This window comes from Heterostelium album, assembly GCF_000004825.1.
Source record: "Heterostelium album PN500 unplaced genomic scaffold PPL_scaffold10, whole genome shotgun sequence".
NCBI classification, from domain to species: domain Eukaryota; phylum Evosea; class Eumycetozoa; order Acytosteliales; family Acytosteliaceae; genus Heterostelium; species Heterostelium album.
In genome coordinates this window covers 731,651-758,418 of record NW_008805072.1, presented here as the reverse complement: position 1 = coordinate 758,418, position 26,768 = coordinate 731,651, and the positions used below count along the sequence as shown (strand labels likewise).

The 26,768-nt window shown below is 34.1% G+C and overlaps 11 protein-coding genes across 11 annotated transcripts; 8 read left to right on the top strand and 3 right to left on the bottom strand.

Moving 5' to 3' along the window:
- Nucleotides 1-45: 45 nt before the first annotated feature.
- ifdA (DEAD/DEAH box helicase domain-containing protein) lies at nt 46-1,839 on the top strand (the record flags this gene model as incomplete). Its single annotated transcript, XM_020583061.1, has 2 exons — nt 46-59; nt 651-1,839. 2 exons carry the CDS (start codon nt 46-48, stop codon nt 1,837-1,839), a joined length of 1,203 nt encoding a protein of 400 aa, XP_020429842.1.
- A 407-nt stretch (nt 1,840-2,246) lies between these two features.
- Nucleotides 2,247-5,279, top strand: PPL_12322 (uncharacterized protein; the record flags this gene model as incomplete). Its single annotated transcript, XM_020583060.1, has 6 exons — nt 2,247-2,391; nt 2,459-2,589; nt 2,665-3,388; nt 3,487-4,241; nt 4,318-4,574; nt 4,637-5,279. The coding sequence occupies 6 exons, from the start codon at nt 2,247-2,249 to the stop codon at nt 5,277-5,279; spliced, it is 2,655 nt and encodes an 884-aa protein (XP_020429841.1).
- Nucleotides 5,280-5,402: 123 nt separating this feature from the next.
- On the bottom strand, nt 5,403-9,131 carry PPL_12321 (PP2C family serine/threonine-protein phosphatase; the record flags this gene model as incomplete). Its single annotated transcript, XM_020583059.1, has 3 exons — nt 5,403-7,146; nt 8,982-9,013; nt 9,117-9,131. The coding sequence occupies 3 exons, from the start codon at nt 9,129-9,131 to the stop codon at nt 5,403-5,405; spliced, it is 1,791 nt and encodes a 596-aa protein (XP_020429840.1).
- Nucleotides 9,132-9,350: 219 nt separating this feature from the next.
- PPL_12320 (uncharacterized protein) lies at nt 9,351-11,063 on the top strand (the record flags this gene model as incomplete). The annotated part of the gene is made up of 4 exons (XM_020583058.1): nt 9,351-9,509; nt 9,635-10,181; nt 10,268-10,622; nt 10,907-11,063. The coding sequence occupies 4 exons, from the start codon at nt 9,351-9,353 to the stop codon at nt 11,061-11,063; spliced, it is 1,218 nt and encodes a 405-aa protein (XP_020429839.1).
- Nucleotides 11,064-11,146: 83 nt separating this feature from the next.
- On the bottom strand, nt 11,147-14,775 carry PPL_12319 (uncharacterized protein; the record flags this gene model as incomplete). The annotated part of the gene is made up of 2 exons (XM_020583057.1): nt 11,147-12,755; nt 13,313-14,775. 2 exons carry the CDS (start codon nt 14,773-14,775, stop codon nt 11,147-11,149), a joined length of 3,072 nt encoding a protein of 1,023 aa, XP_020429838.1.
- Nucleotides 14,776-15,047: 272 nt separating this feature from the next.
- PPL_12318 (uncharacterized protein) lies at nt 15,048-16,401 on the top strand (the record flags this gene model as incomplete). The annotated part of the gene is made up of 3 exons (XM_020583056.1): nt 15,048-15,298; nt 15,388-15,953; nt 16,142-16,401. 3 exons carry the CDS (start codon nt 15,048-15,050, stop codon nt 16,399-16,401), a joined length of 1,077 nt encoding a protein of 358 aa, XP_020429837.1.
- A 235-nt stretch (nt 16,402-16,636) lies between these two features.
- PPL_12317 (uncharacterized protein) lies at nt 16,637-17,759 on the top strand (the record flags this gene model as incomplete). Its single annotated transcript, XM_020583055.1, has 2 exons — nt 16,637-17,488; nt 17,703-17,759. 2 exons carry the CDS (start codon nt 16,637-16,639, stop codon nt 17,757-17,759), a joined length of 909 nt encoding a protein of 302 aa, XP_020429836.1.
- A 102-nt stretch (nt 17,760-17,861) lies between these two features.
- PPL_12316 (uncharacterized protein) lies at nt 17,862-19,377 on the bottom strand (the record flags this gene model as incomplete). Its single annotated transcript, XM_020583054.1, has 2 exons — nt 17,862-18,002; nt 18,115-19,377. 2 exons carry the CDS (start codon nt 19,375-19,377, stop codon nt 17,862-17,864), a joined length of 1,404 nt encoding a protein of 467 aa, XP_020429835.1.
- A 367-nt stretch (nt 19,378-19,744) lies between these two features.
- PPL_12315 (dipeptidylpeptidase 8) lies at nt 19,745-22,278 on the top strand (the record flags this gene model as incomplete). The annotated part of the gene is made up of 4 exons (XM_020583053.1): nt 19,745-19,958; nt 20,042-20,649; nt 20,732-21,993; nt 22,074-22,278. The coding sequence occupies 4 exons, from the start codon at nt 19,745-19,747 to the stop codon at nt 22,276-22,278; spliced, it is 2,289 nt and encodes a 762-aa protein (XP_020429834.1).
- Nucleotides 22,279-23,237: 959 nt separating this feature from the next.
- On the top strand, nt 23,238-23,993 carry PPL_12314 (uncharacterized protein; the record flags this gene model as incomplete). The annotated part of the gene is made up of 1 exon (XM_020583052.1): nt 23,238-23,993. The coding sequence occupies one exon, from the start codon at nt 23,238-23,240 to the stop codon at nt 23,991-23,993; it is 756 nt and encodes a 251-aa protein (XP_020429833.1).
- Nucleotides 23,994-24,624: 631 nt separating this feature from the next.
- On the top strand, nt 24,625-26,334 carry sqle (squalene monooxygenase; the record flags this gene model as incomplete). The annotated part of the gene is made up of 2 exons (XM_020583051.1): nt 24,625-25,412; nt 25,515-26,334. 2 exons carry the CDS (start codon nt 24,625-24,627, stop codon nt 26,332-26,334), a joined length of 1,608 nt encoding a protein of 535 aa, XP_020429832.1.
- Nucleotides 26,335-26,768: the final 434 nt, after the last annotated feature.

Genomic DNA, 26,768 nt, shown 5'->3' with positions numbered 1-26,768 from the left:
CACATACATTTTATTTCGAAAACAAAAAAAAACAGAATCAAAACAATGTCTTCCCAAACGTAAGTTTTATTTACCTATATAAGTATAAATATAACTATCATTACTACAAAAATAAAATAATAAACAATAGTACAAAAGAAGCAAAGTAAAAATAATCTACAATAGAAAAATAATAATAGCGGTAGTAGTAATAGGGGTAGTAGGAGTCGTAAATCATCAATCAGTTTAATATATAGCAATTACAGGGCTTTTAGCATGTTAGATTAAATTAGCTTAGATTTTATCAATCAGCGACATTACTTTCAAATCTAGTCAACGGTACTTTTTATTTCGGAATCAAATGATTTTATTAAAGTACTTTGTATAGGAGTTGATAGTTGAAGATTGATCAATCAAATAATAGCCTTTAAAAAAGCTATTCTTTTTGGTTCTAAAAATAAGGAAAAAAAAAAAAAGTAATTTATTTTTTTTTTTTTTCTATCCTTTTTTTTTTTAAAAGCAATAATAATAATAATAATAATCTACAATTATAATTACAGGAGTAATAGTATTTTATTTTTTTCTTGTAGTAAAATAGTTACAGATTTAATTTTTTATCAAAATAAATAATATAAAAAATTAAAAATATTAATAAAAAATTCAAATTATAGTGATAACAAATTCAAAGATGACCAACTCATGAAAGATGAGTTCGAAAGTACCTACGACAAGGTCATCGATTCATTCGACGCTATGGACCTCCCAAAGGATCTTCTTAGAGGAGTTTACTCATATGGTTTCGAAAAGCCATCTGCCATCCAACAAAGAGCTATTATGCCATTGGCTAAAGGTCTCGATATTATTGCCCAAGCTCAATCTGGTACTGGTAAGACTGCCACCTTCACCATTGGTATTCTTTCACAAATCAATATCAATCTCATGAAGTGTCAAGCACTCATCATTGCTCCAACTCGTGAGCTTGCCCAACAAATCCAAAAGGTCGTAACCTCACTCGGTGAGTACCTCAAGATCAAGTGTTACGCCTGTATTGGTGGAACTCGTGTCAGTGACGACGTCCAAAACTTACAAAACGGTGTTCACATCGTTGTCGGTACCCCGGGTCGTGTCTACGAGATGTTGAGCCGTGGTGTCATCACCCGTGAGTCTGTCAAGATCTTTGTCTTGGACGAAGCCGACGAGATGTTGTCTCGTGGTTTCAAGGACCAAATCTACGAAATCTTCCGTTTGTTGCCATTGGACATCCAAGTCGGTCTCTTCTCTGCCACCATGACTGAGGAAACCTTGAGCATCACCCACAAATTCATGAAGGAACCAGTCAAGATCTTGGTCAAGAAGGACGAGCTCACCCTCGAGGGTATTCGTCAATTCTACGTCAACGTCGGTCCAGCCGAACAAGGTAAATTCGACGTCTTGACTGATCTCTACGAAACACTCTCCATCACTCAATCCGTTATCTTCTGTAACACCCGTAGAAAGGTCGACTGGTTGACCACCAAGATGACCGAGCAACAATTCACCGTCTCATCGACTCACGGTGACCAAAAGGATCGTGATGGTATCCTCCAATCTTTCCGTTCCGGTACCACCCGTGTCTTGATCACCACCGATCTTTTGGCTCGTGGTATTGACGTCCAACAAGTATCTTTGGTTATCAACTTCGATTTGCCACTCAACCTCGAAAACTATATTCACAGAATCGGTCGTTCCGGTCGTTTCGGTCGTAAGGGTGTTGCCATCAACTTTATCACTCAAAACGAACAAGAAAAGATCCAAGATCTCTGCTCACATTACAACACCTTTATCCAAGAAATGCCAAACAACATTTCAGACTTCTTATAAGCGAGTTAATTTTTTTGATTGTTTGGTCTAATTTATAAATAAATATATAATTTATGCTATTTTTAATTAAGTTAATTATTTTATTTAATAATAATAATAATAATAATAATAATAATAATAATAATAATAATAATAATAATAATAATAATAAAATATTATTTTTTTGTTTTCAACAAAACAAGAGACTTTGTTCATTATTAAGCAAATCTCATTATCAATTGTCAATATTCTTTATTAATTCTCATAACATCGAACGGTTTCAAGCTATTTGTGTTCTTAAACGGAAAGAAAATTTGTTTTTTTAAAAAGTGTTTTTGAAAAAACGAAAGAGACCGTTTTTTGCATAATTTATTTATTTATTTATTACTATCATTATCATTGTAATATATATATATATATATTTAAATATGGGTATTCAATCATTAAATAAAGATATAGAAAAGTTATTTAGTAATAGACATCAAGTTAGGGGTCATCCTAAAATATATTATCCTTCAATATATATTGATGTAAATAATCAGTTACATGGTGTAAAATGTACAACAAAGAATGGTATGATCTCATTTGATTCCTATTCTCACTATAAACCAAATTATTGAATTATTAAATTATAAAACAGAATATTTTGGTAAAGTGTTCCGCAAGTTTAAAATGATGTCTAGATTGTTTAAAACGAGTGAATATTTCTTGGCAATGGATGGACCTGCACCCAGAGCAAAGTTACTCGAACAAAGAAGAAGAAGATTACTGGTAAATTTACATACATAGTAAAAAAGATAGCATGCTAGTGTTACATAACTAACTTGAAACATTTGATTGCTTTAGAGTTCATTAAAGAAACTGAGAGATCAACATTATGAAGATAGTAAAAATGGTTCTGCCAGAGGTGTAGATGAAAGCGATGAGGAAGAGGATGATGATGATGATCAGTTGGATGAACAAGATGATGAGGAAGAGGATGATGATGATGATGATGAAATGAATCAAGATGATGATGATGATAATATTGATGTTAAAGAAAAAGATAAAGATGAAGAGGAAGATGAAGTAGAAGGTGAAGTTATTTTATGGAATAAAGATAAGGATGTAGAGAGTAAAGCAAAGACGACAACGACAACAACAACGACAACAACTACAACAAAATCAAATTCTCAACAACCAATACAATCAATTGATGAAGATCAAAATGCACCATTCAAGTTGGATTCTACAATGCTGACACCAGGCTCACCATTTATGTTTGAAATTAAAAACAGGTTGAGAGATGAAGCTAGTATGATATTTTTTGAGAACATTGCAACCAAGACAGTATACATAATGCCTAGCGACTCAAAGGCAGAAGGAGAATGGAAGATTTTTCATCATATCAATCAACTCAATCATGATCAAAGACCACTGGTTGTTGTGTCTTGTGACTCTGACATTCTTCTCTACTCACTACTATCACCCAAGAGCATCAATATCGCTTCACCTTTTAACGTTAGAATGTTATCAAACATAAACATATTGAAAGAATCAATTGCATCACAGGCACCATCACGTAACAAAGGTAAATTAGTTTAGTTATCATTATTGCTACTTTTATAATCATTAATGTATTAACATTATTATTATTATCATTTGTTTTTTTTTAATCTATTATTTTAGATGATGTTGTATCTGATTTCGTATTTCTATCATTGTTTAATGGAAGTGATTATCTCCCAAAGATTGGTACGTTCAAGTTAAAGACCGCTTGGAAAGAGTATGTAAATGATCAATCGAAGGAACCATTGTTCAAAAGACAAGACAATACGATCAATTGGGAGTTCTTCTATCGTATTTTCAAGGTTGTCAATAGAAATAGTACACCGATCGTCAGCAAGAAGCCAAGAGTGATCGGTGTTGTCGAAGCACTCAATGTTTGTTTGCAAATGCTATCTGGTTGCTTGAAGAAACAATATAAGATGGAATGCACAACCACTCAGTTGACCGATTCAGAGGTGAAAGTAGAGATATCGATTTGTGGACAGAATCTACAGGCTGTAGGAACCTCGGCAAAGACATTGAAGGAAACACTACTCAAACCCTACTTGAGTTTGGATCATCCTCTTTGGAAAGACAATTGGCTCTTGATGCCAGAGGAGTATCGTACGATGATCAAAGAGAAACTCGCGAGAAAACCACAGCAGGTCAAAGACTTGGTCGATAACAAACTAAAATTGAAGCGTTATCTCGAGGGAATCGTCTGGCATCACAACTATCTCACAACCAAAGTTGAGAGTTACTCATTCTACTATCCATTCGAGTCTGCGCCACATGTCGATCCAAGTGTCGGTCCTATCCAGTTGGATGTCAATTTCCTCGAGCAAGATGAACCACTTACACCACTCGAATTTTGTATTGCACTTTCAAATTATAGAGTAAGAAAAATCTATTAAATAGTCATAGTAATTTTGTTTGTTTATTAATTAATAATTATCTTTTATCTATATAAAGACAAAGGCAACAGTACCAAGTGTCTTTCATTCAATTTATAGTGATCTAAAACATTTCAATAAGCGGAATGAAGACCTATGGAAAGAAGAGAATTCCTTAGTTGAGCTGAAACAACATATTAAAACGATTGTCGATAAAAACAGTGATAAACTATCAGTGTTTCATCTTTCACAACTACAGTTCCAACCGTCCATCGCTGTTCATAGAGAAGATCATTCCATTTCAAAGAGTGATATTGATTTCTTCTCTGAGGCCAAGTATGTTAATTTTTAATTATCAAGTTTTTGTTCAATTATATATCTAACTTTATTTTCATTAGAAATCCAACACTCTATGGTGCCAACAAGAGACATCATTCAGCTAATTCAAATCAACCAGTCAAGAAGATGAAGCATTATAACAGTCCCAATAATCATAGTAGAAATAGTAACAATCCGAGATATCATCAAAGACCCAATAACAACAGCTCTCACCCGAAAAACTCAAACAATCAAGCTGTAGCTAATATTATTAATAACGCTGCTATGTTTAATATGTTGAGAAACAACAACAACAACAACAACAACAACAACAACAACAACAACAACAACAACAACAACAACAACAATAATAATGCTAATAATCAACAGCCAAATCCATTTCCTAATCAAATGAATAACCAAATGAATAACCAAATGAATCCAATTCCTATGAACTACCAAATGAACCAAAATTATCCTAATCAAATGAACAACCAAATACCGAATCCAAATAACTATCAAATGAATCAGAATATTAATAACAATATTAATAATAACAATAACAACATAAATAATAATAATAATAATAATAATAATAATAATAATAGAAACCAATTCAATAATAACAATAGAAACTATCACAATAGAAATAGAAATAGATTTGACAACAACAGAACCAATGTTCAAAAGAGTAATAATCCAAATAACACACCGATGAATTAATTAATGATTACATTGTATTTAATAAAATGCGTTTCGCGCCATTTCATTAATAGTTAAATAAAATTGTTGGTCTGGAAAAAAAAGTCTTTTTTTTTTTTCTATAAAAATAAATTAGTTTTTTATTCATTTCCAATTTAATTTGACAATGATGACAGTACTATTATCACCACTTCCACGAGTAAATGCTTCCATTGAAACACGTTTGGCAATGTCATATGGATCCCAATCCAATTGTTTCGATACGTAGTAATCCTCTATCAGCTTGTTGATGTAGTCTACCAACTCTTGATTGCTAAACACATCCCAAATACCATCGGTTGCCAAAACAAAGTATTGATCAATCTCTTGTGGCGCTGGGGTTGTCATTTGATTGACATTGCCTGCACCCAGTGACGATGAGAGTGGATTGTAATTCATTTTTCTCAGTGAGCTCGATCTGTTGCTGAAACTACTGATGCTATTGAATTGTTGACTGTAACGTTTGCTCGCTGGTTGTTGGTGTATTTTGATATTGTTTAGTATAAGAGGTGGTGGAACCACTTGTGAATCTTGTGGACTGTCGCTCATAGAGTTATTGATGGACATTGGTGTGTCTTCATCGGTTGGCATCAAACCGAATCCCTGTGGTGAGGAAGTGCGATTCTTGCCGAATAGCAACGACGATTGAGTTCTCTTTGGACTTCCACGGAATGGCGAAGAGTTACGAGAGGATAGTGGTGAGGAGAACATTCTAGAGGGCGAGCAACCTTGAGATCCGCCACGATTGCTACGACTGTAGCACTTTGTTACACCCTTGAGTGGAATGACTACAAACTCTGGATCGGGAATGACCCATTTCTTCAAAGGAATATCACCAATTCCTCTGGAAACACTGAGAATACCGGCCACTCTCCATATTCTTTCGTTGTAATCCCAATCTATTTTGCCACCAGAAGTGGTGATACGTTGTTTCTCTTTGGGATTGCCTGGTTTGTGGTCGAATGACAAGGCAACTGCTTTGCCACTTCTACAGAGAACACCTCTAGAGTCACCGGCATTGGCGACTACCAGTAGAGGTGGAGCATTGGGTGGGGTAGACAACAGCGCAACAAGACTCGTGGTTCCAGATTCGTTCTTTGATCGATACTTCTTACTGTAGCGACTATCGAGTGTCATGAATGTATTGTATAGCGCAGTCTGTAGTAGATCACTACGATTTTGAGTCTCGTTTTGTTGTTCGTTTCGACTGAGACTACTTGATTTCTTCCAGTGTGGACTCTCATACATGCCTGGCGACTTTGCAGAGCCAGTGTTCTTACTCGAGTAACAAGTTTTATTCTCTTTAATAAATTTATTGGTTATCTGAGTGATTCGTTTCTTGACAAAGTTGGCACATTTGTCACCACCATGCCCATCGAACACGCCAAACAATGAAATCGAGGGATTGTTATCCAATTCTGTTTTAATCTTGTGTCTATCTTCCATGTATCTTCTGGTACCCTGAAATGTGGAGGTACCGTAAATCACTTCGAGATCGCTAATAAGAACATCAGGAACTGTACCATCGTCACTGAATACCGGACTGTTCATACAAGAGAGGTTCGAAGGTGATGGTGGATGTTGATTATCGCTTCGTCCATCGTCGAGCATATCATCAGGATAACCATAGTCAATCGGTGCCATTGGTGTCATATATAGAATGGGTGAAGGTGTAAATGTAGGCACCATTTGTTGTTGATTTGGTTGTTGTTGGTATGGACTATTGTTGGTTCCACTACTATTCAAGGAAGTAGAGGAAACCGAAGGTGATTGTTGTTCTTTTCCATTTATACTATTTAAATACCCACTACTATTTACCGAATAGATTTGATTCACTTGTTGTGTGTTTCTAAAATAATTTATAATATTCATTGCCACACCAAAACCAAAAAAGTAAAAACAATTCTAAAAATAAATAAATAAATAAATAAATAAAAATAAATAAGTTTGATTATTACTTATTAAAAAGATAATTATAATATAATAATTTAAATATATATAAATAATAAATGGATAATTATTTAAATATTTATCGGTGATGGGTAGGTAAAGTGATGTAGTTATATATAATATAAATAATTATTTGATGCTTAAATCCTTTGGAAATGAATTAGATTGGAAAAGAATTATTAAAAAAAATGTTAGAAAAGTTTTTGTTCTTTAGGGATTTTAACATAAATATAGAAAGGATTGAAAAAACAAAGGAAATCAAATTGAATTAAAAAATCAAAGTAACAATTGTATGAATATGGATTGTTGCTGTTGTTTGTTAACCAATGATTTGGGTGATGAAGAGGATTAGGAGTTAAAGCTGAGAGAAAAAGTTAAAATTTAGATTGATCTCTATTGGAATCAATAATTCTAACAAGTTATTAGGGCACTGGATGACTGTATACATGAATGGTGGTGTTGGTTAGATTGTTTGTTTTCATGTTTGTTATCAATTTGAACGATTATGATTTAAATAGCAATATCAAAGCGATACCAGAGTGTAAAGTTATTAAATTAATTTATTAAACAACAAAATAATTATTTGTTAAAAATTCTGATGATTAATTTTGGTTATTTTTGATTTTAATTTTATTAGTGTGGGGTGTAAAGATAGTTTGTTTGATTATTTATTTGTTTGTTTTTAATAGACACTCTATCTAACTATCAATCCAATAGGATTAAAAAAGTAATTTTTCCTTAATAACTATTAAGGTTAATCTAGATAGGATTTTTAATTTTGTGTGTACTATTTGTTAGGTGGTAATAGTTAGATAAATTGAAAAGATTAATCAAAAAAATTAAAGAGACAATTGATTTTTTTAAACTTGCAACAACCAAAATTAAAAAATTAATAATACATTAGAAAAATACATTAAAAATCCATGATTTTGTAAGGTTGATTAGTTTTTTTGTTTGATTTTTTTCATAGACCTTTTTAAAACAAAATAATCAAAAGAGGTCGAATTAAAGAGGTCGAGTTATTAAAGTGTCAATGAAATATAGAGATTTGCATACCTTTCTTTTTTAATAAAACTATAAATATTTGTTTTTTTTTAACTACATTAAAAACAAAAACATCTAAAATAATGATTGGAAATTTTTTATTCTATAATAACTATAAAAAAATATTTGTAGTATCGAATCTTTAAAGGAAATGGTAGTATTTATTTGGAACTACACTACTATAATGTTTCTATCTTTTCTATCCTTTATCTATCTATTATATATTTATAAATATAAAATGATGTATAGTCAGAAAATTGTAAGAAGTTTGATAATTATCATTTTTGGTGAAGTTGTTTTTTTATTTTAATTAATTGTATGGAAATTTATAATTGGTTTTTGAGAGGGTGACAGTGTGAGTGATATGTGGTGTGTGAATGATTAATCAATCAAAACCACTTCATTTTATTATATATATTCAAAAAAAAAAATAGAACAATCTACCTATCAAACACTGTCACACAAACTCACACACACACATACACACACCAATAATCTATTCAATTCAATCCCTTTAGGAAACACACAGAAATCATTCAAAAACATTGACACCAAAAACAACACCACAAACCCTCTCTGACATCAAAAATAAATAAAAACAAAATTGATTAGTATCTTGTTGGTATGTCAACCATTGATATTTTTTGTGTTATTCTTTTATTATATATATAATAAAAAATTGTACTACACCCCTTGCATAGAGTAAATAAAACTTGAGTTTCCTATTAAAAAAAAAAAACAATTTTTGTCATTAAAAAAAATAAATAAAAAAAATCATTTAATAAAAAAGGTGAATTCGAAATCGACCTTTTCATGTTCTCATACATATAAATATATCATTTTTGTTTATATTAAAAAACTATTATCAAAAAGACCAACCAACAACCGCAACATTGAAATTTAAAATGTTTAATGTTACATTATAATTTTTTGTATTTAAATAGTTAGTTTAGTTATAAGTACGACGAAAAAAAAACAAACAAAATCATCAACACATCTTACATTTACTTTTATTTTTATTTTTAACAATACATTTATACACAAACAATAATATGAAGAATGGACGATGGATATTTAGTTGGATATATCCACTTCATTCGATATCTGAATCAAAAGACAACAGCAAAGGTTAGATTATTATTCGAAGTGTTTTGCTTGATTATCATTTCTATCTTCCTTGCAACCCTATTGATGATGCACAGACAGTATGTTGGAAAGGTATGCATACCTACTTTTTTAATTTTTGAGAGAGAGTAGTAATAAAAATGAATGTGGTTTGCTGCAGCAAGTTCTATTGATCATTGACCACTTTTATCTCGTCAATCAAAATACATAACACATAGGCAGATTGTATAGTTGAAGAGTTTGCAAATAACTTTCCGAAACACAGATTCGACGTATTGACCATCGATGTCAAAGAGGCAAAAGAAAGAGAAAACTATAAATATTTACCTGATAATCAACCGCTTCAATTTAAAGATAAAGAGAAGGATAAAGATAAAGAAATAGATATATCAACTACTTCAGCAACAGTTTCATCATCACCTACAACCAACAACAACAACAATAATAATAATAATAATGAAATACAAAATAGATTTCTATATGAAACACATCAGAGATATGAATTTTCATTTAAAAAAGAATTTCTAATGCTACCCAAAGATATAAGGGATATGTATAATGTATCGACACACCACATCGATTTGTTTACGAATTTAACATGTTTTGGTGGACAGTATCACAAGATGCTCTTGCGAGTGTTGGGTTACGACGTAGTCATGATCAACAATATGGTGAACGGATTCAAAGGCGGCTACCTCAAGTCTGAGGACAACACTTTTTTCGATTTGTCCAACTACCGATCACCTGAAAAAGATTTTTCTTTTGGTAAGTTGTTAAAGATAATCGAACCAAGAGATCGATCTAACCAAAACAAACTACTGCTACTATTCTAGAATTTATATTTTATTTAGTTCAGTGTATTATAAAAGTTAATTTTGTATTCTTTTCCAACATCATCATATTCGGAGTTGGACTGAGGATTTGCGAGTTTTTTATCACAAGAGTGTTTGATCCTACTATTGGCTTACATATATTTATGATTCACAATTGGATTATAGGTTTCATCTTTGTAATTGTAAGTATAATCAATGAATTCACAATAAAGATCTATATTCGTCTAACTAAACCAAATCCACATCAATTAATTAACTGGTTATTATCACAGTTACAAATAGGAGGAATCTATATGTTTTCATTTTTCGTTCAAACTGAATATCTAATATTTTTAACATGTTCTTTGATTGCATCCTATTTCTCTTCAATGGGGTAAGTTAAGTTGTTGTAGTTGGTAGCTGTATTAATAATTGTTTTATTAATGATATTTATATTTTGATTATAATTAGTTTACATTCTCAAGAAAGTATAAGATATTATCCATTTTTATTCCTTTCAACTTTATATTTATTAGCGTATTATATCATTATATTTCCATCTGGATTCCATCCTATTGCTTTTTGTGTATCATATACAACCACCGAATATCTTTTAGTTCTTTGTCTTTTCAACTTTGAAATACCAGCTGTTCTAACAAATCGAATTAATAACTATAGATATTTCCAACAGCCAGCGCAACAACAACAACAGCAACAGCAACAAGATCAAGAACAACAACAACAGCAACAGCAACAAGAACAACAACAACAACAAGAACAACAAGCTCAAGAAATACAAGAACAACAACAGCAAATTCCAAATTTGATACAATAATAAAATAATTATTTGTAAATATTACATATTAAATAATATTATTTATTGTTTTTTTTTTGTTTCTTTTTTTCTTTTCTTTATTATTATGCAATTGGTTGATATTGGAACTTTTCTTCTGGATTTCTGTAGAATCTTCTATATAGATAAACACCAAGCAATCCAAGTCCAACAACACCCATGGTTGTTCCAAAAATGATTCCACCGACATCTGCGTTTGTTAGTCGTGGTTTCTTTGGTTCGTACGATGAACTACCGTAGCATAGTGCCTCACCAATTGTCAAACAATCACTGCCACAGAGAATCTGTGGTGCTGTCTGGTTGATAGGTGATTGCATTGTGATCTGACTGGTCAGACAATAGATGTATGAATTGTTTGGTCTAAAATAGCTATCAAAGAATTTCAAATTCCTAGTGTCCTGTACGTAGATGCTGTAGGGCTGGCCGTTGTCAGTGTCGACAGCAATCGGTTGGTTGTCAAGGAATTGACACCACTCAAAAGTCGATGCCAATATACTGTCGGAATAGAGAATACCACCTTGATTATCGCTGAATGTCGAGTTGGTGATGTAGCTTATCACTTGATCCTGTAGACGTATCACCTCTGGATACTCGCCGGAACCTTGATTAGCGGTGAACAGCGAGTTGAACGCTCGCACCTCGCCATTCTCTCCGATGAGCATGATTTGACTTCCACAGCAATTCTCACTGAACACCGTGTCCGACATGTGTAGATATCCATTCTCAGAGTAGAGTGTTGCGTTTGTAAATCGATTGCCAGTGAAGTTGGTATAGGCGACACCCAGTACTTCGTCAGAGGTGTGGATAATCGATCCCTGTAGTACTTGGTTGTTGCTAATGTTACATCGTTGTAACACGGTGGAGCTGTTCATTGCATAGATGATTCCATTGCCTTGGACTGCCTGGTTGTAAGTCAGCTGGCAGTCGTAAAACGATGTGATCACCTGCTGTTCAGAGTAGATGATGGCGCCATGAGTTCTAGCAGTGTTATTGATCAGTATTGAATTGGTGACCGATAGTTGTGGACTGCTGTTCTGTTGGAAGTAGAATACACCTCCATATTGATTGGCATTGTTTGATGCAATATAGCTGTTGTTGATACTGATATAGACGGTTCCCTCGCTTCCAAGCGTACGAATGACGGCACCATCGTCAGCAGCGCCATTCACTATATTCAGATTATTGATGGAAACCAGTGTCTGTACTGATTGTGATTGTTGAGAATTACTATTTATATCCAAGAATCTTGATTGTGATTGTAAATCGATTGTAGTTTCAATATTTGTATTTGTCGAATTGGTTGTACTATTATTATTATTATTATTGTTATTGTTATCATAAGTTGTAAATGTTATGTTTATATTGCTTAGAGAAAGATTGGTATTATTGATACCTGTGTAGACACCACTGTTCAGTATGATGACTACGTTGGTTGCGTCGGTGATGACACTCGATTGGTAGTAATAGGAGTTCAATGCATCGTTCATCGTTTGACAACCCGACGTCATATTGGCTCCACATAGCACCTCTGTGAAATTACTAGTTTGATTAACATAGATTGTAAATGTAGTAGTTGAATAGTCTCCTAATCTTTTTGAGAGTATCGATGATGATGATGATGATGATGATGATAATAATGAGGACGACGCTTCATTGATTCTACATGTACTACCACTTATTAAGATAAAAAATATTATTGCACAATAAAAATAATATTTTATAATATACATTCTATTAAAACAATTCGATGATTCTTCAAGAGTTGTTTGTTAACTCTCAAAGATATATAAATACATGTAAAATAAAAATGGAATAAAACAAAAAAAAATAAATGAATAGTCGAATTTACAATGCAATGAAATCAAAGAACCACACCAATTCTTTTATTTTTAAATATTTTTATAAAATTATTACAATTGATATTTTAGATATTTGGTGATGATGTCAATGGTTGTGATTACTTGGAAAATAAAAAGATTGTTTAAAAGTTTGAAACAATGTTTATTAACTCTTATCTTTATTTCTTTTGCAACACATAAACTATTGTACTTGAAAACTTGATTATAAATCTTGTTGATGATGATGATAACTACTTCTGTAAGTAAGTATACAAGATAGCTGAAAATAAAAGAAAAAATAGTTAATTATATATAATTCTTTTTGACATGCCAAAAATAAAAGATAAAAAAATAGATAATTTTTATAATTATTGATAGTTGTTTTGAACAAACTTTATTTTAATAAATTTGTTATGTTTTGATACTTCTTTTAATTGATGAATTTGTTGTGTTGTTATGTCTTTGATTTTTAGGTATTGAATGGTTGTGTTACTATGTGCAATGGCGTCAAAGAACGATTCAGTAAGAAAAAGACCGGATATCGTTAGACTAACCAAAGTGTTGTTGTTAGAGAGTGCTATACTTAGTTGATTTGACATACTCTCTATGGTTTCCGGTTGTTGTAATAGATGTACTTTGCAGACATTCGTTAGCGATAGACGTCTAAGTGTTTTATTGTTGGCGAGTAGCTGACAGAATTGCTCCCAGTGTTCAAGACGGTTTCTACCATAGAGCTCCGAGAATGACTGAGTTGAAAGACAGCTACACCATTGAAATAGCTCACCAACATGCTGACCATGATACTGATGACTCATTTCGTAGATACCGAAAGCAACCTTTGATTTGAATGAAACAATACAACTCTTACTATCAACTATTAAACTTAGATACTTTGTATCTATATAATCATTAACTATCTTTATATGTCGAAGTCTACTTGATTCCAAGAGTGATAGCTGTAATAGATTCTTGTAGGAGATATGCGAGATCTCAGAGTCACGACCTATATAGCTGAATGAAAATGAATTGGTTCTCCACTGCCTAACGTATTGGTTGTAGTATTTCTCTGGATTATCGTATGCTATCATTTGATGTATACCTTCAACGTTGAGATGTACAAACTCCAATGTAGTCTCATCGATATCCGACATATCCAACATATCTTTATATAGATAGAATGGTGATTGCTCTACGTACAACTCAATCTTGAGATGTGGGAATCGATCGAGAATATCGTTAACTAAATAAGGACACTCTGTCTTTATAGTTAAGCGTTGTAGGCTTGTGAATTTGTATAACCAATTCAATAGATATTGATGTTGATTATATTGATTATCATTATCTTGATAGTTATCAATACTATGATTATTTACGAAATTAGAATTATAATATAAATGATTGATATTGCTATACTGATATATTGAATGATTACTCGATAGTCTATTACTAGAGGATCTAATTTGATTCTTGATCATTGAATTTACATTATTCAATATTTTAATATCATAGGTTGGATTAACCGTACTAAATATCTGATCCTCTGATAATATATCGGATTCATCAAAGTATCTCCAATCGATATCAATGCCAATGTAATATCTCGTACAATATTCAGTTGCGATCAACTTGAACCATTGTTTACAAACTAAACTGCAACAACTCAATTGAGCATTGTTATCATTAGATAGGAGATCTTTGAAATTATTATCCAATATATTATTTCTTTTATTATTTCTTTTAATCTTTTTATCACTACTATTATTATTATTAATAATATATTCTTTTAATGTAAATATATTATTATTATTATTAAATAGTTTTGATAATATATTTCTTTGAATTATAAATGGTAACATGTTTTAAAAGTTTATCTTTTTTTTTTGGTATAGAGATAGATAATAGAATAAAAACTAAAGTACTATCTATTTGCAAAGTCAAATATATAATTTAAACTAATAATAATGATGTGATCACGATATTCAAAACAAGTGATTCCAAGTTTAAACTGTTATTTACATTATTAATAATTTTTGAAATTAAAATCTTGGATGATTCTAATTTATTTCGTTTTTATTTGGCATATGATCAAAAGCATTGTCATTTTTATTTAAATTAATTTGTTTTAAATATGTTTGGATTATTAGGTAGTAGTAGTAGTAGCAGTATATCAAACAAAAGATATTTCCTCAACACATTTGTAGATCGTTTTTATTTTATTAGATGTTATAATAATCAACCAACATCATCTACAACAGCATCAACATCATCAGTATCTACATCTACACCGACATCGACATCGACATCTAAATCTAGATATAGACCTCCTAAAAATGGTCAATATAAGTTAAAGTCAAATAGAAGAGATATTTTAAATTCAAAGTATGTAAATTGATGTGTGTGTGTTTGTTTTTGCAAATGAATAAAATTAAATTAACATAATTAAATTCATTATCATTATGATTATATAGATCTACAAATAACAATAGCAATAATAATAACAATGCAAAGGAAGATATACAAAAACAACTTCAACATATACAATTCATTCAGCAACTACAACTTGGACAAACAAATAATAGTCAGAGTCAAGATAAAAAGAATGATCCAATCGTACAATTGGCAGAAGATACAATAACAACGAGATTGTATCAAGAGGATACACTCAAGTTGATATCAAACTATTCATTGACACATTCACCACTGTTAGATTTCTTTGTATCACAATTGAAACTACAATATCAAGATGATCTGAATGAGATAAAGAAACAACAACAACCATCACAGCAACAACAATCAGAACAACAAACAGAACAGCAACAGCAACAACAACAACAACAACCAATTACATTAACTTTTTCAAATAGAAGAGAGAATCTTTATAAAATTCTAGAGATAATAATGACACAGTTGAAACCGGCGGCAAAGAAAGAGTTACTGCTTCGTCTACCGAATAACTATAGATTGGAACTGTTGTCTCGTTGGATTCTCTCGATTCCTCGTGAGAATAGAACGACTTCTCTCTCGAATTTGATACGTTTGTTTGCGCGTGGCGGTAACAACAGTGATATTAGAATGATTGGTCAGCTACTTGCACATCTCTGTTGTATTAAACACTCACCAAACGTAGTGGATATCCTTATGAACCAAGCGAATGCCAATGCGATCCTACACGACGCCATCGTCTACTGTTTACACACCGATTTCTATCATCTCGCACTCAAGTTCTACAGCTATTTCACGACGCTCGAGATGGCACCAAACAAATCGACGTTGATCGCATTCAACCTCTACCACCAGAATCACCATGTCAACTCGGCTGCCGACAGCCACTGGCGTTCGCTCCACCAGCTGAGCGCCATCGACGACATCACCCAAATCCAAGCGACTCGCGACTACTCCAAGCAGGCACAGCACATCGCATCACTCCAGCCATTCCTAAACAACGGCGATCAACTCTACAGCGAAACCCGGGCACACTTTAAGAGCTATCCTCAACAGAGCTCGTTGGATCTCGCCATCCAGAGTAAGGATGCACCGAAAATCGCTAAACTACTCGAGGGATTCTCACAGCGTAACAATATTCCGTTTGGCGTTTCACTGTTTGCCGCTGTTCATGCAGTGGCCGGTGACTCGTTCCACAGCAAATCGGTATTCAAACTGCTAGAGAGTGATGTCAATGGTGTGTTGCGTGCCGTCCTCTTCCATCCAATCTACTATATGCGTCAGATTAAATACTCTGATCTCAACAAGGTGATTGCACAGCTAAAGTTGGAGAACAAGTTTAGCTATATCTACTCCACACCCGTCATTGAATCATTCATCAACCTATTCTTTGAGACTGGCAAAGAGAATCCACATCTACTGAATCTTGGCTACCAATTGTTCCGTGCGTCACAAAAGGTGCAAATTAGCTTCTCTCGAAACACACTCAAAGCATTCCAGAATCATCTGCTCGTTGTCCAAGAAAAGTCGGGCCAAAAGATACCGTCCGATGTTTTCGCACTGATTTTCGGTGGTACCGAAAGCTCCACTAAACAACTGCTGGATTTGGAGCATCAACTCCAAGAGAATCCAAGTCGTCCTATCACCAGCGACGATCTCAAGCTCTATCAAGTCACACCAAAGAAGAACGACCATTTCATTGAACTGGGAATACAGTTGTTCATCCAGCATCATTCGTCGGTCAATGGCACGGAGAGCATCCGTGAGTATGTCCTCTCCGATGAGATCTACAAGCAACTCCTCACCGGCTCATCGTTTATTCTCAAGAAAGTATTCTATCTCAAAAAGCTGTTTGGTTATCTCACTGGTCTGGGACGATCCGATATCATCAGAGATTATATCACCGCTGGAAATGGACTGGCAACGATCGTTAGTAAATCGATCGATGTCGACCTCCTCTACTACATCTTGATATCGTACACCACTGCAAAGGAGAGAGTCGAATTTTTGAAACAAACTACATTCCAATCGATAGTTGGCCGTCATCATTTGGATCTGGAGACTTTACTTCGATCGGATTCAACAGAGTTTTTCGAGGAACCCGCTCTCCTAAACATTTTGGATATGGTGAGCCAACACAACATCGCACAACTGGATAAATCTGCAAAATCACTCAACAAAAGAGATTCTCAGATTTCATTAACACCAGAGAGTATCATGTTTATTGAAAACTATTTCCAAGTTCCAAAAAAAGAATTCAAAAAAAGATTATCTCTTGAAAAGAAATAAACTATATTATTAATCTGCAAAAAGAAAAACAATAGTTTTTATTATTTATTAGTTTGGTACATCTGATGTTTTTCAATATATTGATTTAAAACTTGAATCGATTCAATAGAATTTTTATAGATATCAACAGCTCTCTTCAAGTATTGTTTTGCCAGATCGATTGGAATTGATCGTTGATTGAGTAGCAATTCCAGACAATCATGGTAGTTATTTACCAATAGATCGTAGATGTTGAAGTGTTCGAGTGGGATCGATTGAATGTTGATCTCTGTTCGGTTTTCCAGGAGCCATCGAAGAGTTTTAAACTCACCTCTATCCATTGCCAATAGAAATGCTTCGTTTGTGCATCCTTCTGTTCGATTTTTATGTAGAAACTCCAAGATATCAAGGCAGCCAATGACACAAGCATTATCCATTGCTTTAGAGCTGAAACTTTCACTTCTATTCCCATGGAGAAACTTTACAATTTCAAGTCTACCGTAGCTACAAGAATAATCCATAGAGTTGGTAGAACATGAAAGAGTTGTATTCTCATGTAGATATTTGATGAATTTGAAATGACCTCGCGACACCACGATATCCAAAAGATTATCTGGAATTTGAACCTGTGCATTCTTTAGTAAAAATTGAAACATATCGAAATAATTTCCTTTGGCAACGTTCACTATTGTTTCACTATCGATGTGTCGTTCAGTTGTTGTATTTTCGAGCAACCACTTAACTACACTCAAATGGTTGTTAGCAACTGCCAGTTTTACAATAAATGGTATGTTTAGATGTACTACATCAGATGAATTATGATACAACCATACCAAGGTTTGTAGATCTTCTATGGTGACAGCGCTTTGGATCGCCCGAAGAGAAGCAACGCCAATCTTATTCTCCTGTAACCACTTGATCAACTTTAGATTTCCACTCAGTGCTGCATCATCAACGATATTATCTGGAACTGAAAACTTCTCTTCGTACAACAACTTTAGGACATCCAAATGACCGTTGACAGCTGCGGTTTTCACGAGCACTTTGTCCTCTTTATCCAACAGCTCTTTATGCTCTCTTAGGATATATTCAACGACAGGAAGATGACCAGCTTCAATTGCTGGTATTAACATTTCGCTTTTCTCGAAATCTTCAGAACGATTAACCAACAACCACTGTATCATGTCGAGTCGTCCAACTGAAGCAGCGGAATCAAATACACTGCAATATGAGAAGTCACTGTCGTTGTTATGTTGCTCGTGTAACTTCTTCAGTCGCTTCAGTATCTCCCAGTTGCCAGAGTATGGAGCATCCACCATAGCACCATAGAAATCCCATCGATAAGTTGGAAATGTGCGGAGCAGACACTCAATGATATCCAATCGATTGCAACGAGATGCATTGATGAGTATAGAGTTGAGAAGTTGCTCTTTCAACGTGGAAACTCTATCTAATGATATCTGAGCGGTGGTAAATCGGTAGTATTGCAACAGGTATTCAAACATCTCGAGACTACCGGCATGCACTGCATTTCTGAAGATCTGGAATGCACCAAAATTCATTTGTAAACTCTCTTTTAACAAATGTAGATAGTTGTTACCTGCTTGAACGTGTGGCAATTGAATTACTTGACTCCATTTGTAAACATTTCCTTCTCCTCTCAATCTATTAATCGATTTAACATTGTCAAATATCAATTTATTTATAACAACATTTTTAAATAGACTAGAAAATAGTTTGTTATCCATTTTAGTTGTTTATTTTATCTATATATATAGATAATTATAGAATCAATTATAAAAAAGGTTGATTGACATGACTTAATATAGATAATTGTCGAATCGAAAAAGAAATAAAAAAAAAACAAATCGATTCGACAATTATCTATATTAAGTCATGTCAATCAACTTTTTTAGTGCAACTTTTTTTTATTTTGTGTTGGCTACTTTCTTGAAGTTCAATCTAAAATATAAATTAAACTTTTTTAAAAAAAAAAACTTTAAAATAAATTAAATTAAATGATTAATGTGATCACTTTTATTAATACAGTATCATATTATTATTTTGTAATATTTATTGTATATTTGTATTTTATTTAAAGAATAAACAAAAAGAATGACTGCTGGAAATAAGATTATGATTCAGCACAATAACAAGGGTTATACAAAAGATGATATCATAAAGCTATTGGCAATGGAAGAGTACTCATTTTCACCATCAAAGTATCAATTTGACAATGACAATCATCTATTCTTTCTTACAAACACTCAAAGTCAATCAATGTTGAGTATTCACTATATCAACATTGAAAACAATCAAAAACTATCTGGTAACATCATCTATAGATTTATAATAATATTTTAACTAACTAACTAACTAAATTATTATTATTATTATTATTGGTATTCAAAGATATTAAACCACTATTTGCATATAGAGAATCAAATAAAGAGATGTCAATCGAAGAGGAATTGATGAGAGAAAGACAGAGAATCATTGGTAATGGTATCACCTCCTATGACTTTAATGAGAATACCAAACATTTTTTGGCTGCAATGAGTAATGATTTGTATATTGTCGATATCGGTGGTAGTGCTGGAGTTCATTCACCGGCGCTTGAGAAGCTAAATTGTGGTTCGTTCGACCCGAAACTCTCACACGATGCCAAACTGGTCGCATTCATTGAGGAAGGTGATATCTGGGTGACTCATCTAGCAAGTGGACAACGTCATCGTCTTACACATACCCGTAAAATATCAGAGTTTGTCTCTGCCGGTGAATCGAAATTCGTGTACAGTGAAGAGTTCTCCAGATACACTGGATATTGGTGGTCACCAACCTCTGCTGCACCCAACCAATATCAAATATTCTACTTTGAGGAAGATGAGCGTCATGTCCGTGATTTCTATATCTCACAACATGGATACACTGGAACTACCACTCATTACAAATATCCATTGGCAGGTGACGAAAATACCAAAGTTCGTCTATGTCTATTAACTCTTACCTTTAATGAATCTGTAAGTATAATTGTTGTTATTTTTGTAAATAGTAGTTGATTTATACTAATATTATTATTATTATTATTATTACATGTTAAAGAATGAATTGGAATGTAAACAAAATTATTTGTTTGATTTGAAAAGTAAGTTTGAATGGCTGGAATATTATGTTCGTGGTGGATGGTCAAAGGATGGAAAGAGTGTTTGGGTTCAGTTGATGGATAGATTGCAACAACGTTTGGATTTGGTGATGATTCCGCTGTCTCAATTCAGCGAAACACCTTCGGATTTGCCAGTGTTGTTGAGTGACCGTTCCAATCTGTGGGTGAATGTCGTCGACCACATCACATTCCTCGATGGCAACAATCTGATTTGGTCGAATGAATCCTCTGGATTCCGTCATCTCTATCTCGTCAGCTGGGAGTCGAACTACACCAACGTAAAGACACGTCAACTAACTGAGGGCAGCTGGGTTGTCGGCGAGAAACTCTGGATCGACCAATCGCGTCTTCTCATCTACTTTGAGGCGAGTGCAGACTCGCCGCTTGAGAACCATCTCTATGTCTGCTCGTATGCTGCCAACTCGAAACCCTGTGATATCAGACGTCTCACCAACCAGGGACATCATCACACATCGATCCAGCTATCACCAAACTTTACTCGCTTCGTCAGCAACTACTCGTCGGTCAAAGACGCCCCACTCAGTCAAGTCTATCAGCTCGAGTTTAGAGGCGACGACCACTTCCCATGTCCAACTCTGATCACAACCATCAACGTTGAGAAATCGATTGCTCTCAAACCGAGAACACCGACTCTCTTTAGCTTTGTCAATTCCAAGGGTCGTAAGATCTATGGATGCTACTATTTGCCTGCTGACTACAACCCCGCCACGCTCTATCCAAGCGTCTGCTGTGTCTATGGCGGTCCACACGTCCAGATAGTCAATAACTCATACAGTCTGGCCAGACAGTTCCTCTCAGAGTTTGGTTTCATCTCTATCTACATCGATGGAACCGGATCGACCAATCGTGGACTGGAGTTTGAAGGTCATCTACGTGAACGTATGGGTACAATTGAGATTCAGGATCAAGTCGAGGGCATTGAGTATCTCGCTAGAAATCAAATCTCACTCGACTTGGAAAGAGTCGCCATTCAAGGATGGAGCTACGGTGGTTATCTTGCACTGATGGGTATTGCTCAACGTCCAGACTTTTTCAAGGTTGCAATCTCTGGTGCACCTGTCACTCTCTGGGAGACCTACAACACTGGATACACCGAACGTTACATGAATACACCAAAGAACAATCCTGAGGGTTACAAATTAGGTAACGTACTTAGTTATCTAAATAATTTCCCAGATCAGTAAGTTATAATCAATTAATTATATATCAACTATCAAACTTTGATAATCAACAATTAACCAACACACTATATATTTTTAGATTGGATAGATTGGTTTTAATTCATGGTATACAAGATGAAAATGTACATTTTGCTAATACTTTGCTATTGGTTGAGGAGTTACAAACTAATGGTAAACCATATATACTAAAAATGCTCTGTAAAGAGAGACATGGTATTAGAGATATCAACAATAGAGTATCAATAGAAGCATTTAGAATCAATCATTTATTAAAAAATTTATAAAAGAAGAAAGTGGATAATATTGTATCCGCCATTTTTGAATATAATTTATAAATAAAGTAAATATTGGTCACTTTGAGATTCGTTCAATCCTTTTGAAACACTAGTGCATTTTTATTATTAGGTCTCGTCTTAATCATTGCAACACTCCTCTAAAATATTTCTTTTGAAAAGTTAATATTAATTTAAACATTGTCATAATCATCGAATATAAATATAAATATTATGAAACACATCCCACATGCAAATATAATTATAATGGGGATCGACTAACTCATATAGTTGTCAACCACACCTGTATTGATCAATAATAATCTTGGCACTATAGAAAAAAGATCACAACCACAACGGTAGTGACACACAATTATTATTGCATGAAGTTGCGAATATTGTGTCTGTGTGTGAATTTTTTTTTTTTTTTTTTTTTTTTTTTTATATAGACATCCTGGTTGCACTTTTGTGGCAGTTTTTTTCAACAACAAAATTTATAAAACAGAATTAAAAAAAACGAATTACTTTTGCAAAAGGTAAGATCACTCAGACTATTTTATTTTGAGTCTGTTGTTTGATTCCCCTTTAATTTTTTTGGGTAAAAAAACCCAAACAAAGTATGATGCATACCCCACTTTCAAATAATAATCAAAAAATACATTTAAATAATAAAGACAAATTGTGGCTATTCTTAAAACACTCTGGCACATTAATAAATAATTAAAATTAAATAAAAACTATTTTTTTTTCTTTTCTTTTGAACCAAAACAAAAACAATACAAAACTTAAACTACTAATCTTTGATTACCATTATTCATTATTTCCTCCTCCCTTCTTCCTCCCCTTCCTCCTCCCTTCCTCTTCTTCTTTGTATACAATTATAATTAAGAATTACGCTTCTTCGTAAACCAAAATACAATCATATTTTAAATTATTATTATTAATCTGAACTCAAAAACAAAAAAGATAAAATGAAATTCACATTAATTGCTTTGATTGCATTTGTTTGTTTGATTGCTTGTTCATCTGCCGTTGATCCATGTGTTACCGATCCAACCGTTGCTACATGCAAAAACTATACTTATGATGCTACCGCTGATATCACTACTCTCTGCACCAATAACAATGGTTCTGCAGTGATGTGCTCTATTGTCAATACCTGTTTAGCCGCCAAGCTCAGCACCGGTGTCTGTGCACCATTCTCTGTTTTGGCCGACGGTTGCACTGGTGACTTCAAATCTGCCGACGCCTGTACCAACTACAACTCGTTGTGCGGTGCCAACTCTGTCGTCGACCAATGCAAGACTCAAGCTGCCATCCCAAGTTTGCCATCGACCGACACCGTCAACAAGGAGATCGTTTCGATCTGCACTGAGATGCCAAAGATGAAAGACTGTGTCACCTGTCCATACAACACCTCTGTCAGCGGAACCCCAATGGACTGCGATGCTTTCAAGGCGTACAGTGCACTCTGCATCGACATGCCAATGATGAGCCAATGTTCATCGTTCAGTAACTACTGCAAGGAAGGACAACCAATCCCAGCTTCGTCGATCGCCACCACCTACTGTCCAGCCGCTGCCGGAACCACCACCACCGCCGGAACCACTACCACCGCTGGAACCACCACCGATACCACTGGTACCACCACCACTGGATCAGCTTCATCCCTCACCGCATCATTTGCCCTCTTCTTATTATCAGGTCTCGTCTTGATCATGCAATAAACAATATTTTTTTTTTAAAATTCATTTAAATTTATGAAATTGTTTAGAAACAACAACTAATTCTTTGATCATCAAAATTTTGAAATTGAACTCATGAAGAGTTTGATTATTATAAAAAAACACCACAAGAAATATCAAGTTATAATATTAAATTTTGTTTGATCAAAATCGATTTGGTCAAATCAAAACCAAAGATGTGGTTGATGGACCTTTTTCAAAGTGATGTAACTTTTAATCATCCACAACTTGAAAATCTATTTTGAACTTTTTTTGTCTCACCATTTCTTTCCTTATTCAATTCCAATTTTACCATATTTGAGGTTTTGTGGTTGACCACCACAAACCAACGTGTTCCCAAAATATTATATGGTGAATGAACAATCCATAGCCTTGACACTTCGTTTTTTTTTGTTTTTTGATGAAAAGATAAAAACGCTGAAAAACTACTGAATTCATATTTTTTCAATTAAAATTTTACAAAAAAAAAAAACAATCAGAATAATCTTTAAAAAAAAAAAAATGGTGGTCCTTTTAATTTAATTTGTTTATAATCATTCTTTTTTTTATAAATAAATATTAGTTATAATAATAGTAGTAGTAGTAGTTGTATATTAATTATACTATCAATGAAATGATCAACACCGAACAAGTTAATGTAACTGTAGCAGCTGATCAACAACAAGAACAACAAGAAATGGAACAATCACAATCACAACCAATCAATGATGATCATACTCAAAACAATCAAAATCAAAACGATAACAATAACAATAGCAAAAGTAATATATCGGTTGACGATGCCAATAATAATAATAATAGATTCGATGTGATCATTGTAGGTGCAGGTGTGGCAGGATCCATTCTTGCCAGAACTCTCGGTGTTTCTGGACGTCGTGTGCTCTGTGTCGAACGTGACCTGAGTGAACCCGACCGTATTGTCGGTGAGTTGATGCAGCCAGGTGGTGTGCGTGCACTCCAGGCTCTGGGCATGGGCGAGTGCTTCGACGGCATCGACGCAACACCCGCCTACGGTTACGGTATCTTCAAGGGCACTGACGGCGTTCGTCTTTCATATCCGCGTGAATCAAACAACAGTCCCGCCAAGGTTGCCAACGGTTTCAGCTTTCACCACGGCCGATTCGTACAGAAACTACGTAATATGGCATCGATGGTCGCAGCTGTCAACCTGGTACAGGGCACTGTCAAATCACTCATCGAAGACGATTCGTCAAACACCATTGTCGGTATCAAATATACAACTCAACTGCTCGGTGGTGATGCACTCACCGACAACGACAAACCACAGCTAATAGAGCGTGAAGCATTCGCTCCACTTACGATCGTAGTGGATGGTTGTTTCTCGAATCTGCGTAAATCACTTACCAATCAAACTCCACTTTGTGTATCAACTTTCGTTGGGTAAGTGTGTTGTTAGTTAAACTTTGGTATACCACTAGCATCATTGTTTTTTACTTTACTAATCTGTTGACAATATTGAATCAATCATAGTTTAATTATTAGAGATTGTAATTTACCTTTCCCAGATCATGGTCATGTATTTTTGGTTGATCCATCACCCATTTTGATGTATAGAATCGGATCGAATGAGATTAGAGTGTTGGTCGATGTTCCAGGATCGACTTGTCCACCCAACTCGCAGCTGCGTGTCATGTTTGAGAAGCAGACTGCTCCTCAACTCCCGGAGTCTCTCAGGGAACCATTTTTACAGTCATTGCGCAATGAACAGCTTAAAAAGATGCCAAATTCAAGGTTGCATCCCGATATGATTGACAAGAAGGGTGTCATAGTGCTCGGTGACGCATGGAATATGAGACATCCGCTTACCGGTGCCGGTATGACCGTTGCCATTGCCGATGTTCGCACACTGACCTGTCTGTTGGCACCACTGAGCACAGAGGATCTTGGCAACTCACAAAAGATGGACGCAGTCATGAAGGAGTTCCAACGACAACGTACACCACTCGCTTCCACCCTCAATGTTCTGGCCGGTGCACTCTACAAGGTGTTCTCGGCGGACAACGAGCACCTCAGAAAGGCATGTCTCGGATATCTGAGTCTCGGTGGTGAGTTCTCTGCTGGACCGGTAGCATTGCTCTCTGGTCTCCGTCCGAAACCAAGCGTGCTGGCAATGCACTTCTTTGCCGTTGCATTCTACGGTATCTTCAAAACACTCTGGCCATTCCCAACACCAGGCAGAATAGTTACCGCCTACCGTATTTTATGCGCAGCCTCTGACATTGTAGTACCGCTATTACATCGTGAACGTACACTTAGAGGACTTACATTCTTATGCAGATTCTTAAGATTAACAAAACAATGAGAGTGTGTGAGAGAGAATCAATTATATTAATAAAATATGTTTTTCTCTTCCTTTTGAAAAAAAAAAACAAAAAAAAAAAAAATAACTAATCAAAGATAATATATCTTAATCTATAGATATTAATCAAATTTTATTCAATGAAGTACTTCAAAGGTTTCATTTTTTCAAGAAAATTGCAACGATCCATTCAACTTCATTTAAATAAATTCACCGATTTTTTTTTAAATCATATTTTCTCATATTTATTTTTGTTATGAGTTTTTGACCACTCCCTCAAAACTTTACATATTTGTTTATATTAATTCTTCATACATTCATTCACATTATATAAATTAACAAATTGTTGTTAACTTTTCTACATTGTATTTATTTATTTATTAAAACGATAAATATATAATATATACTCTTTATTTATTCATTTAAATTATTTTTAG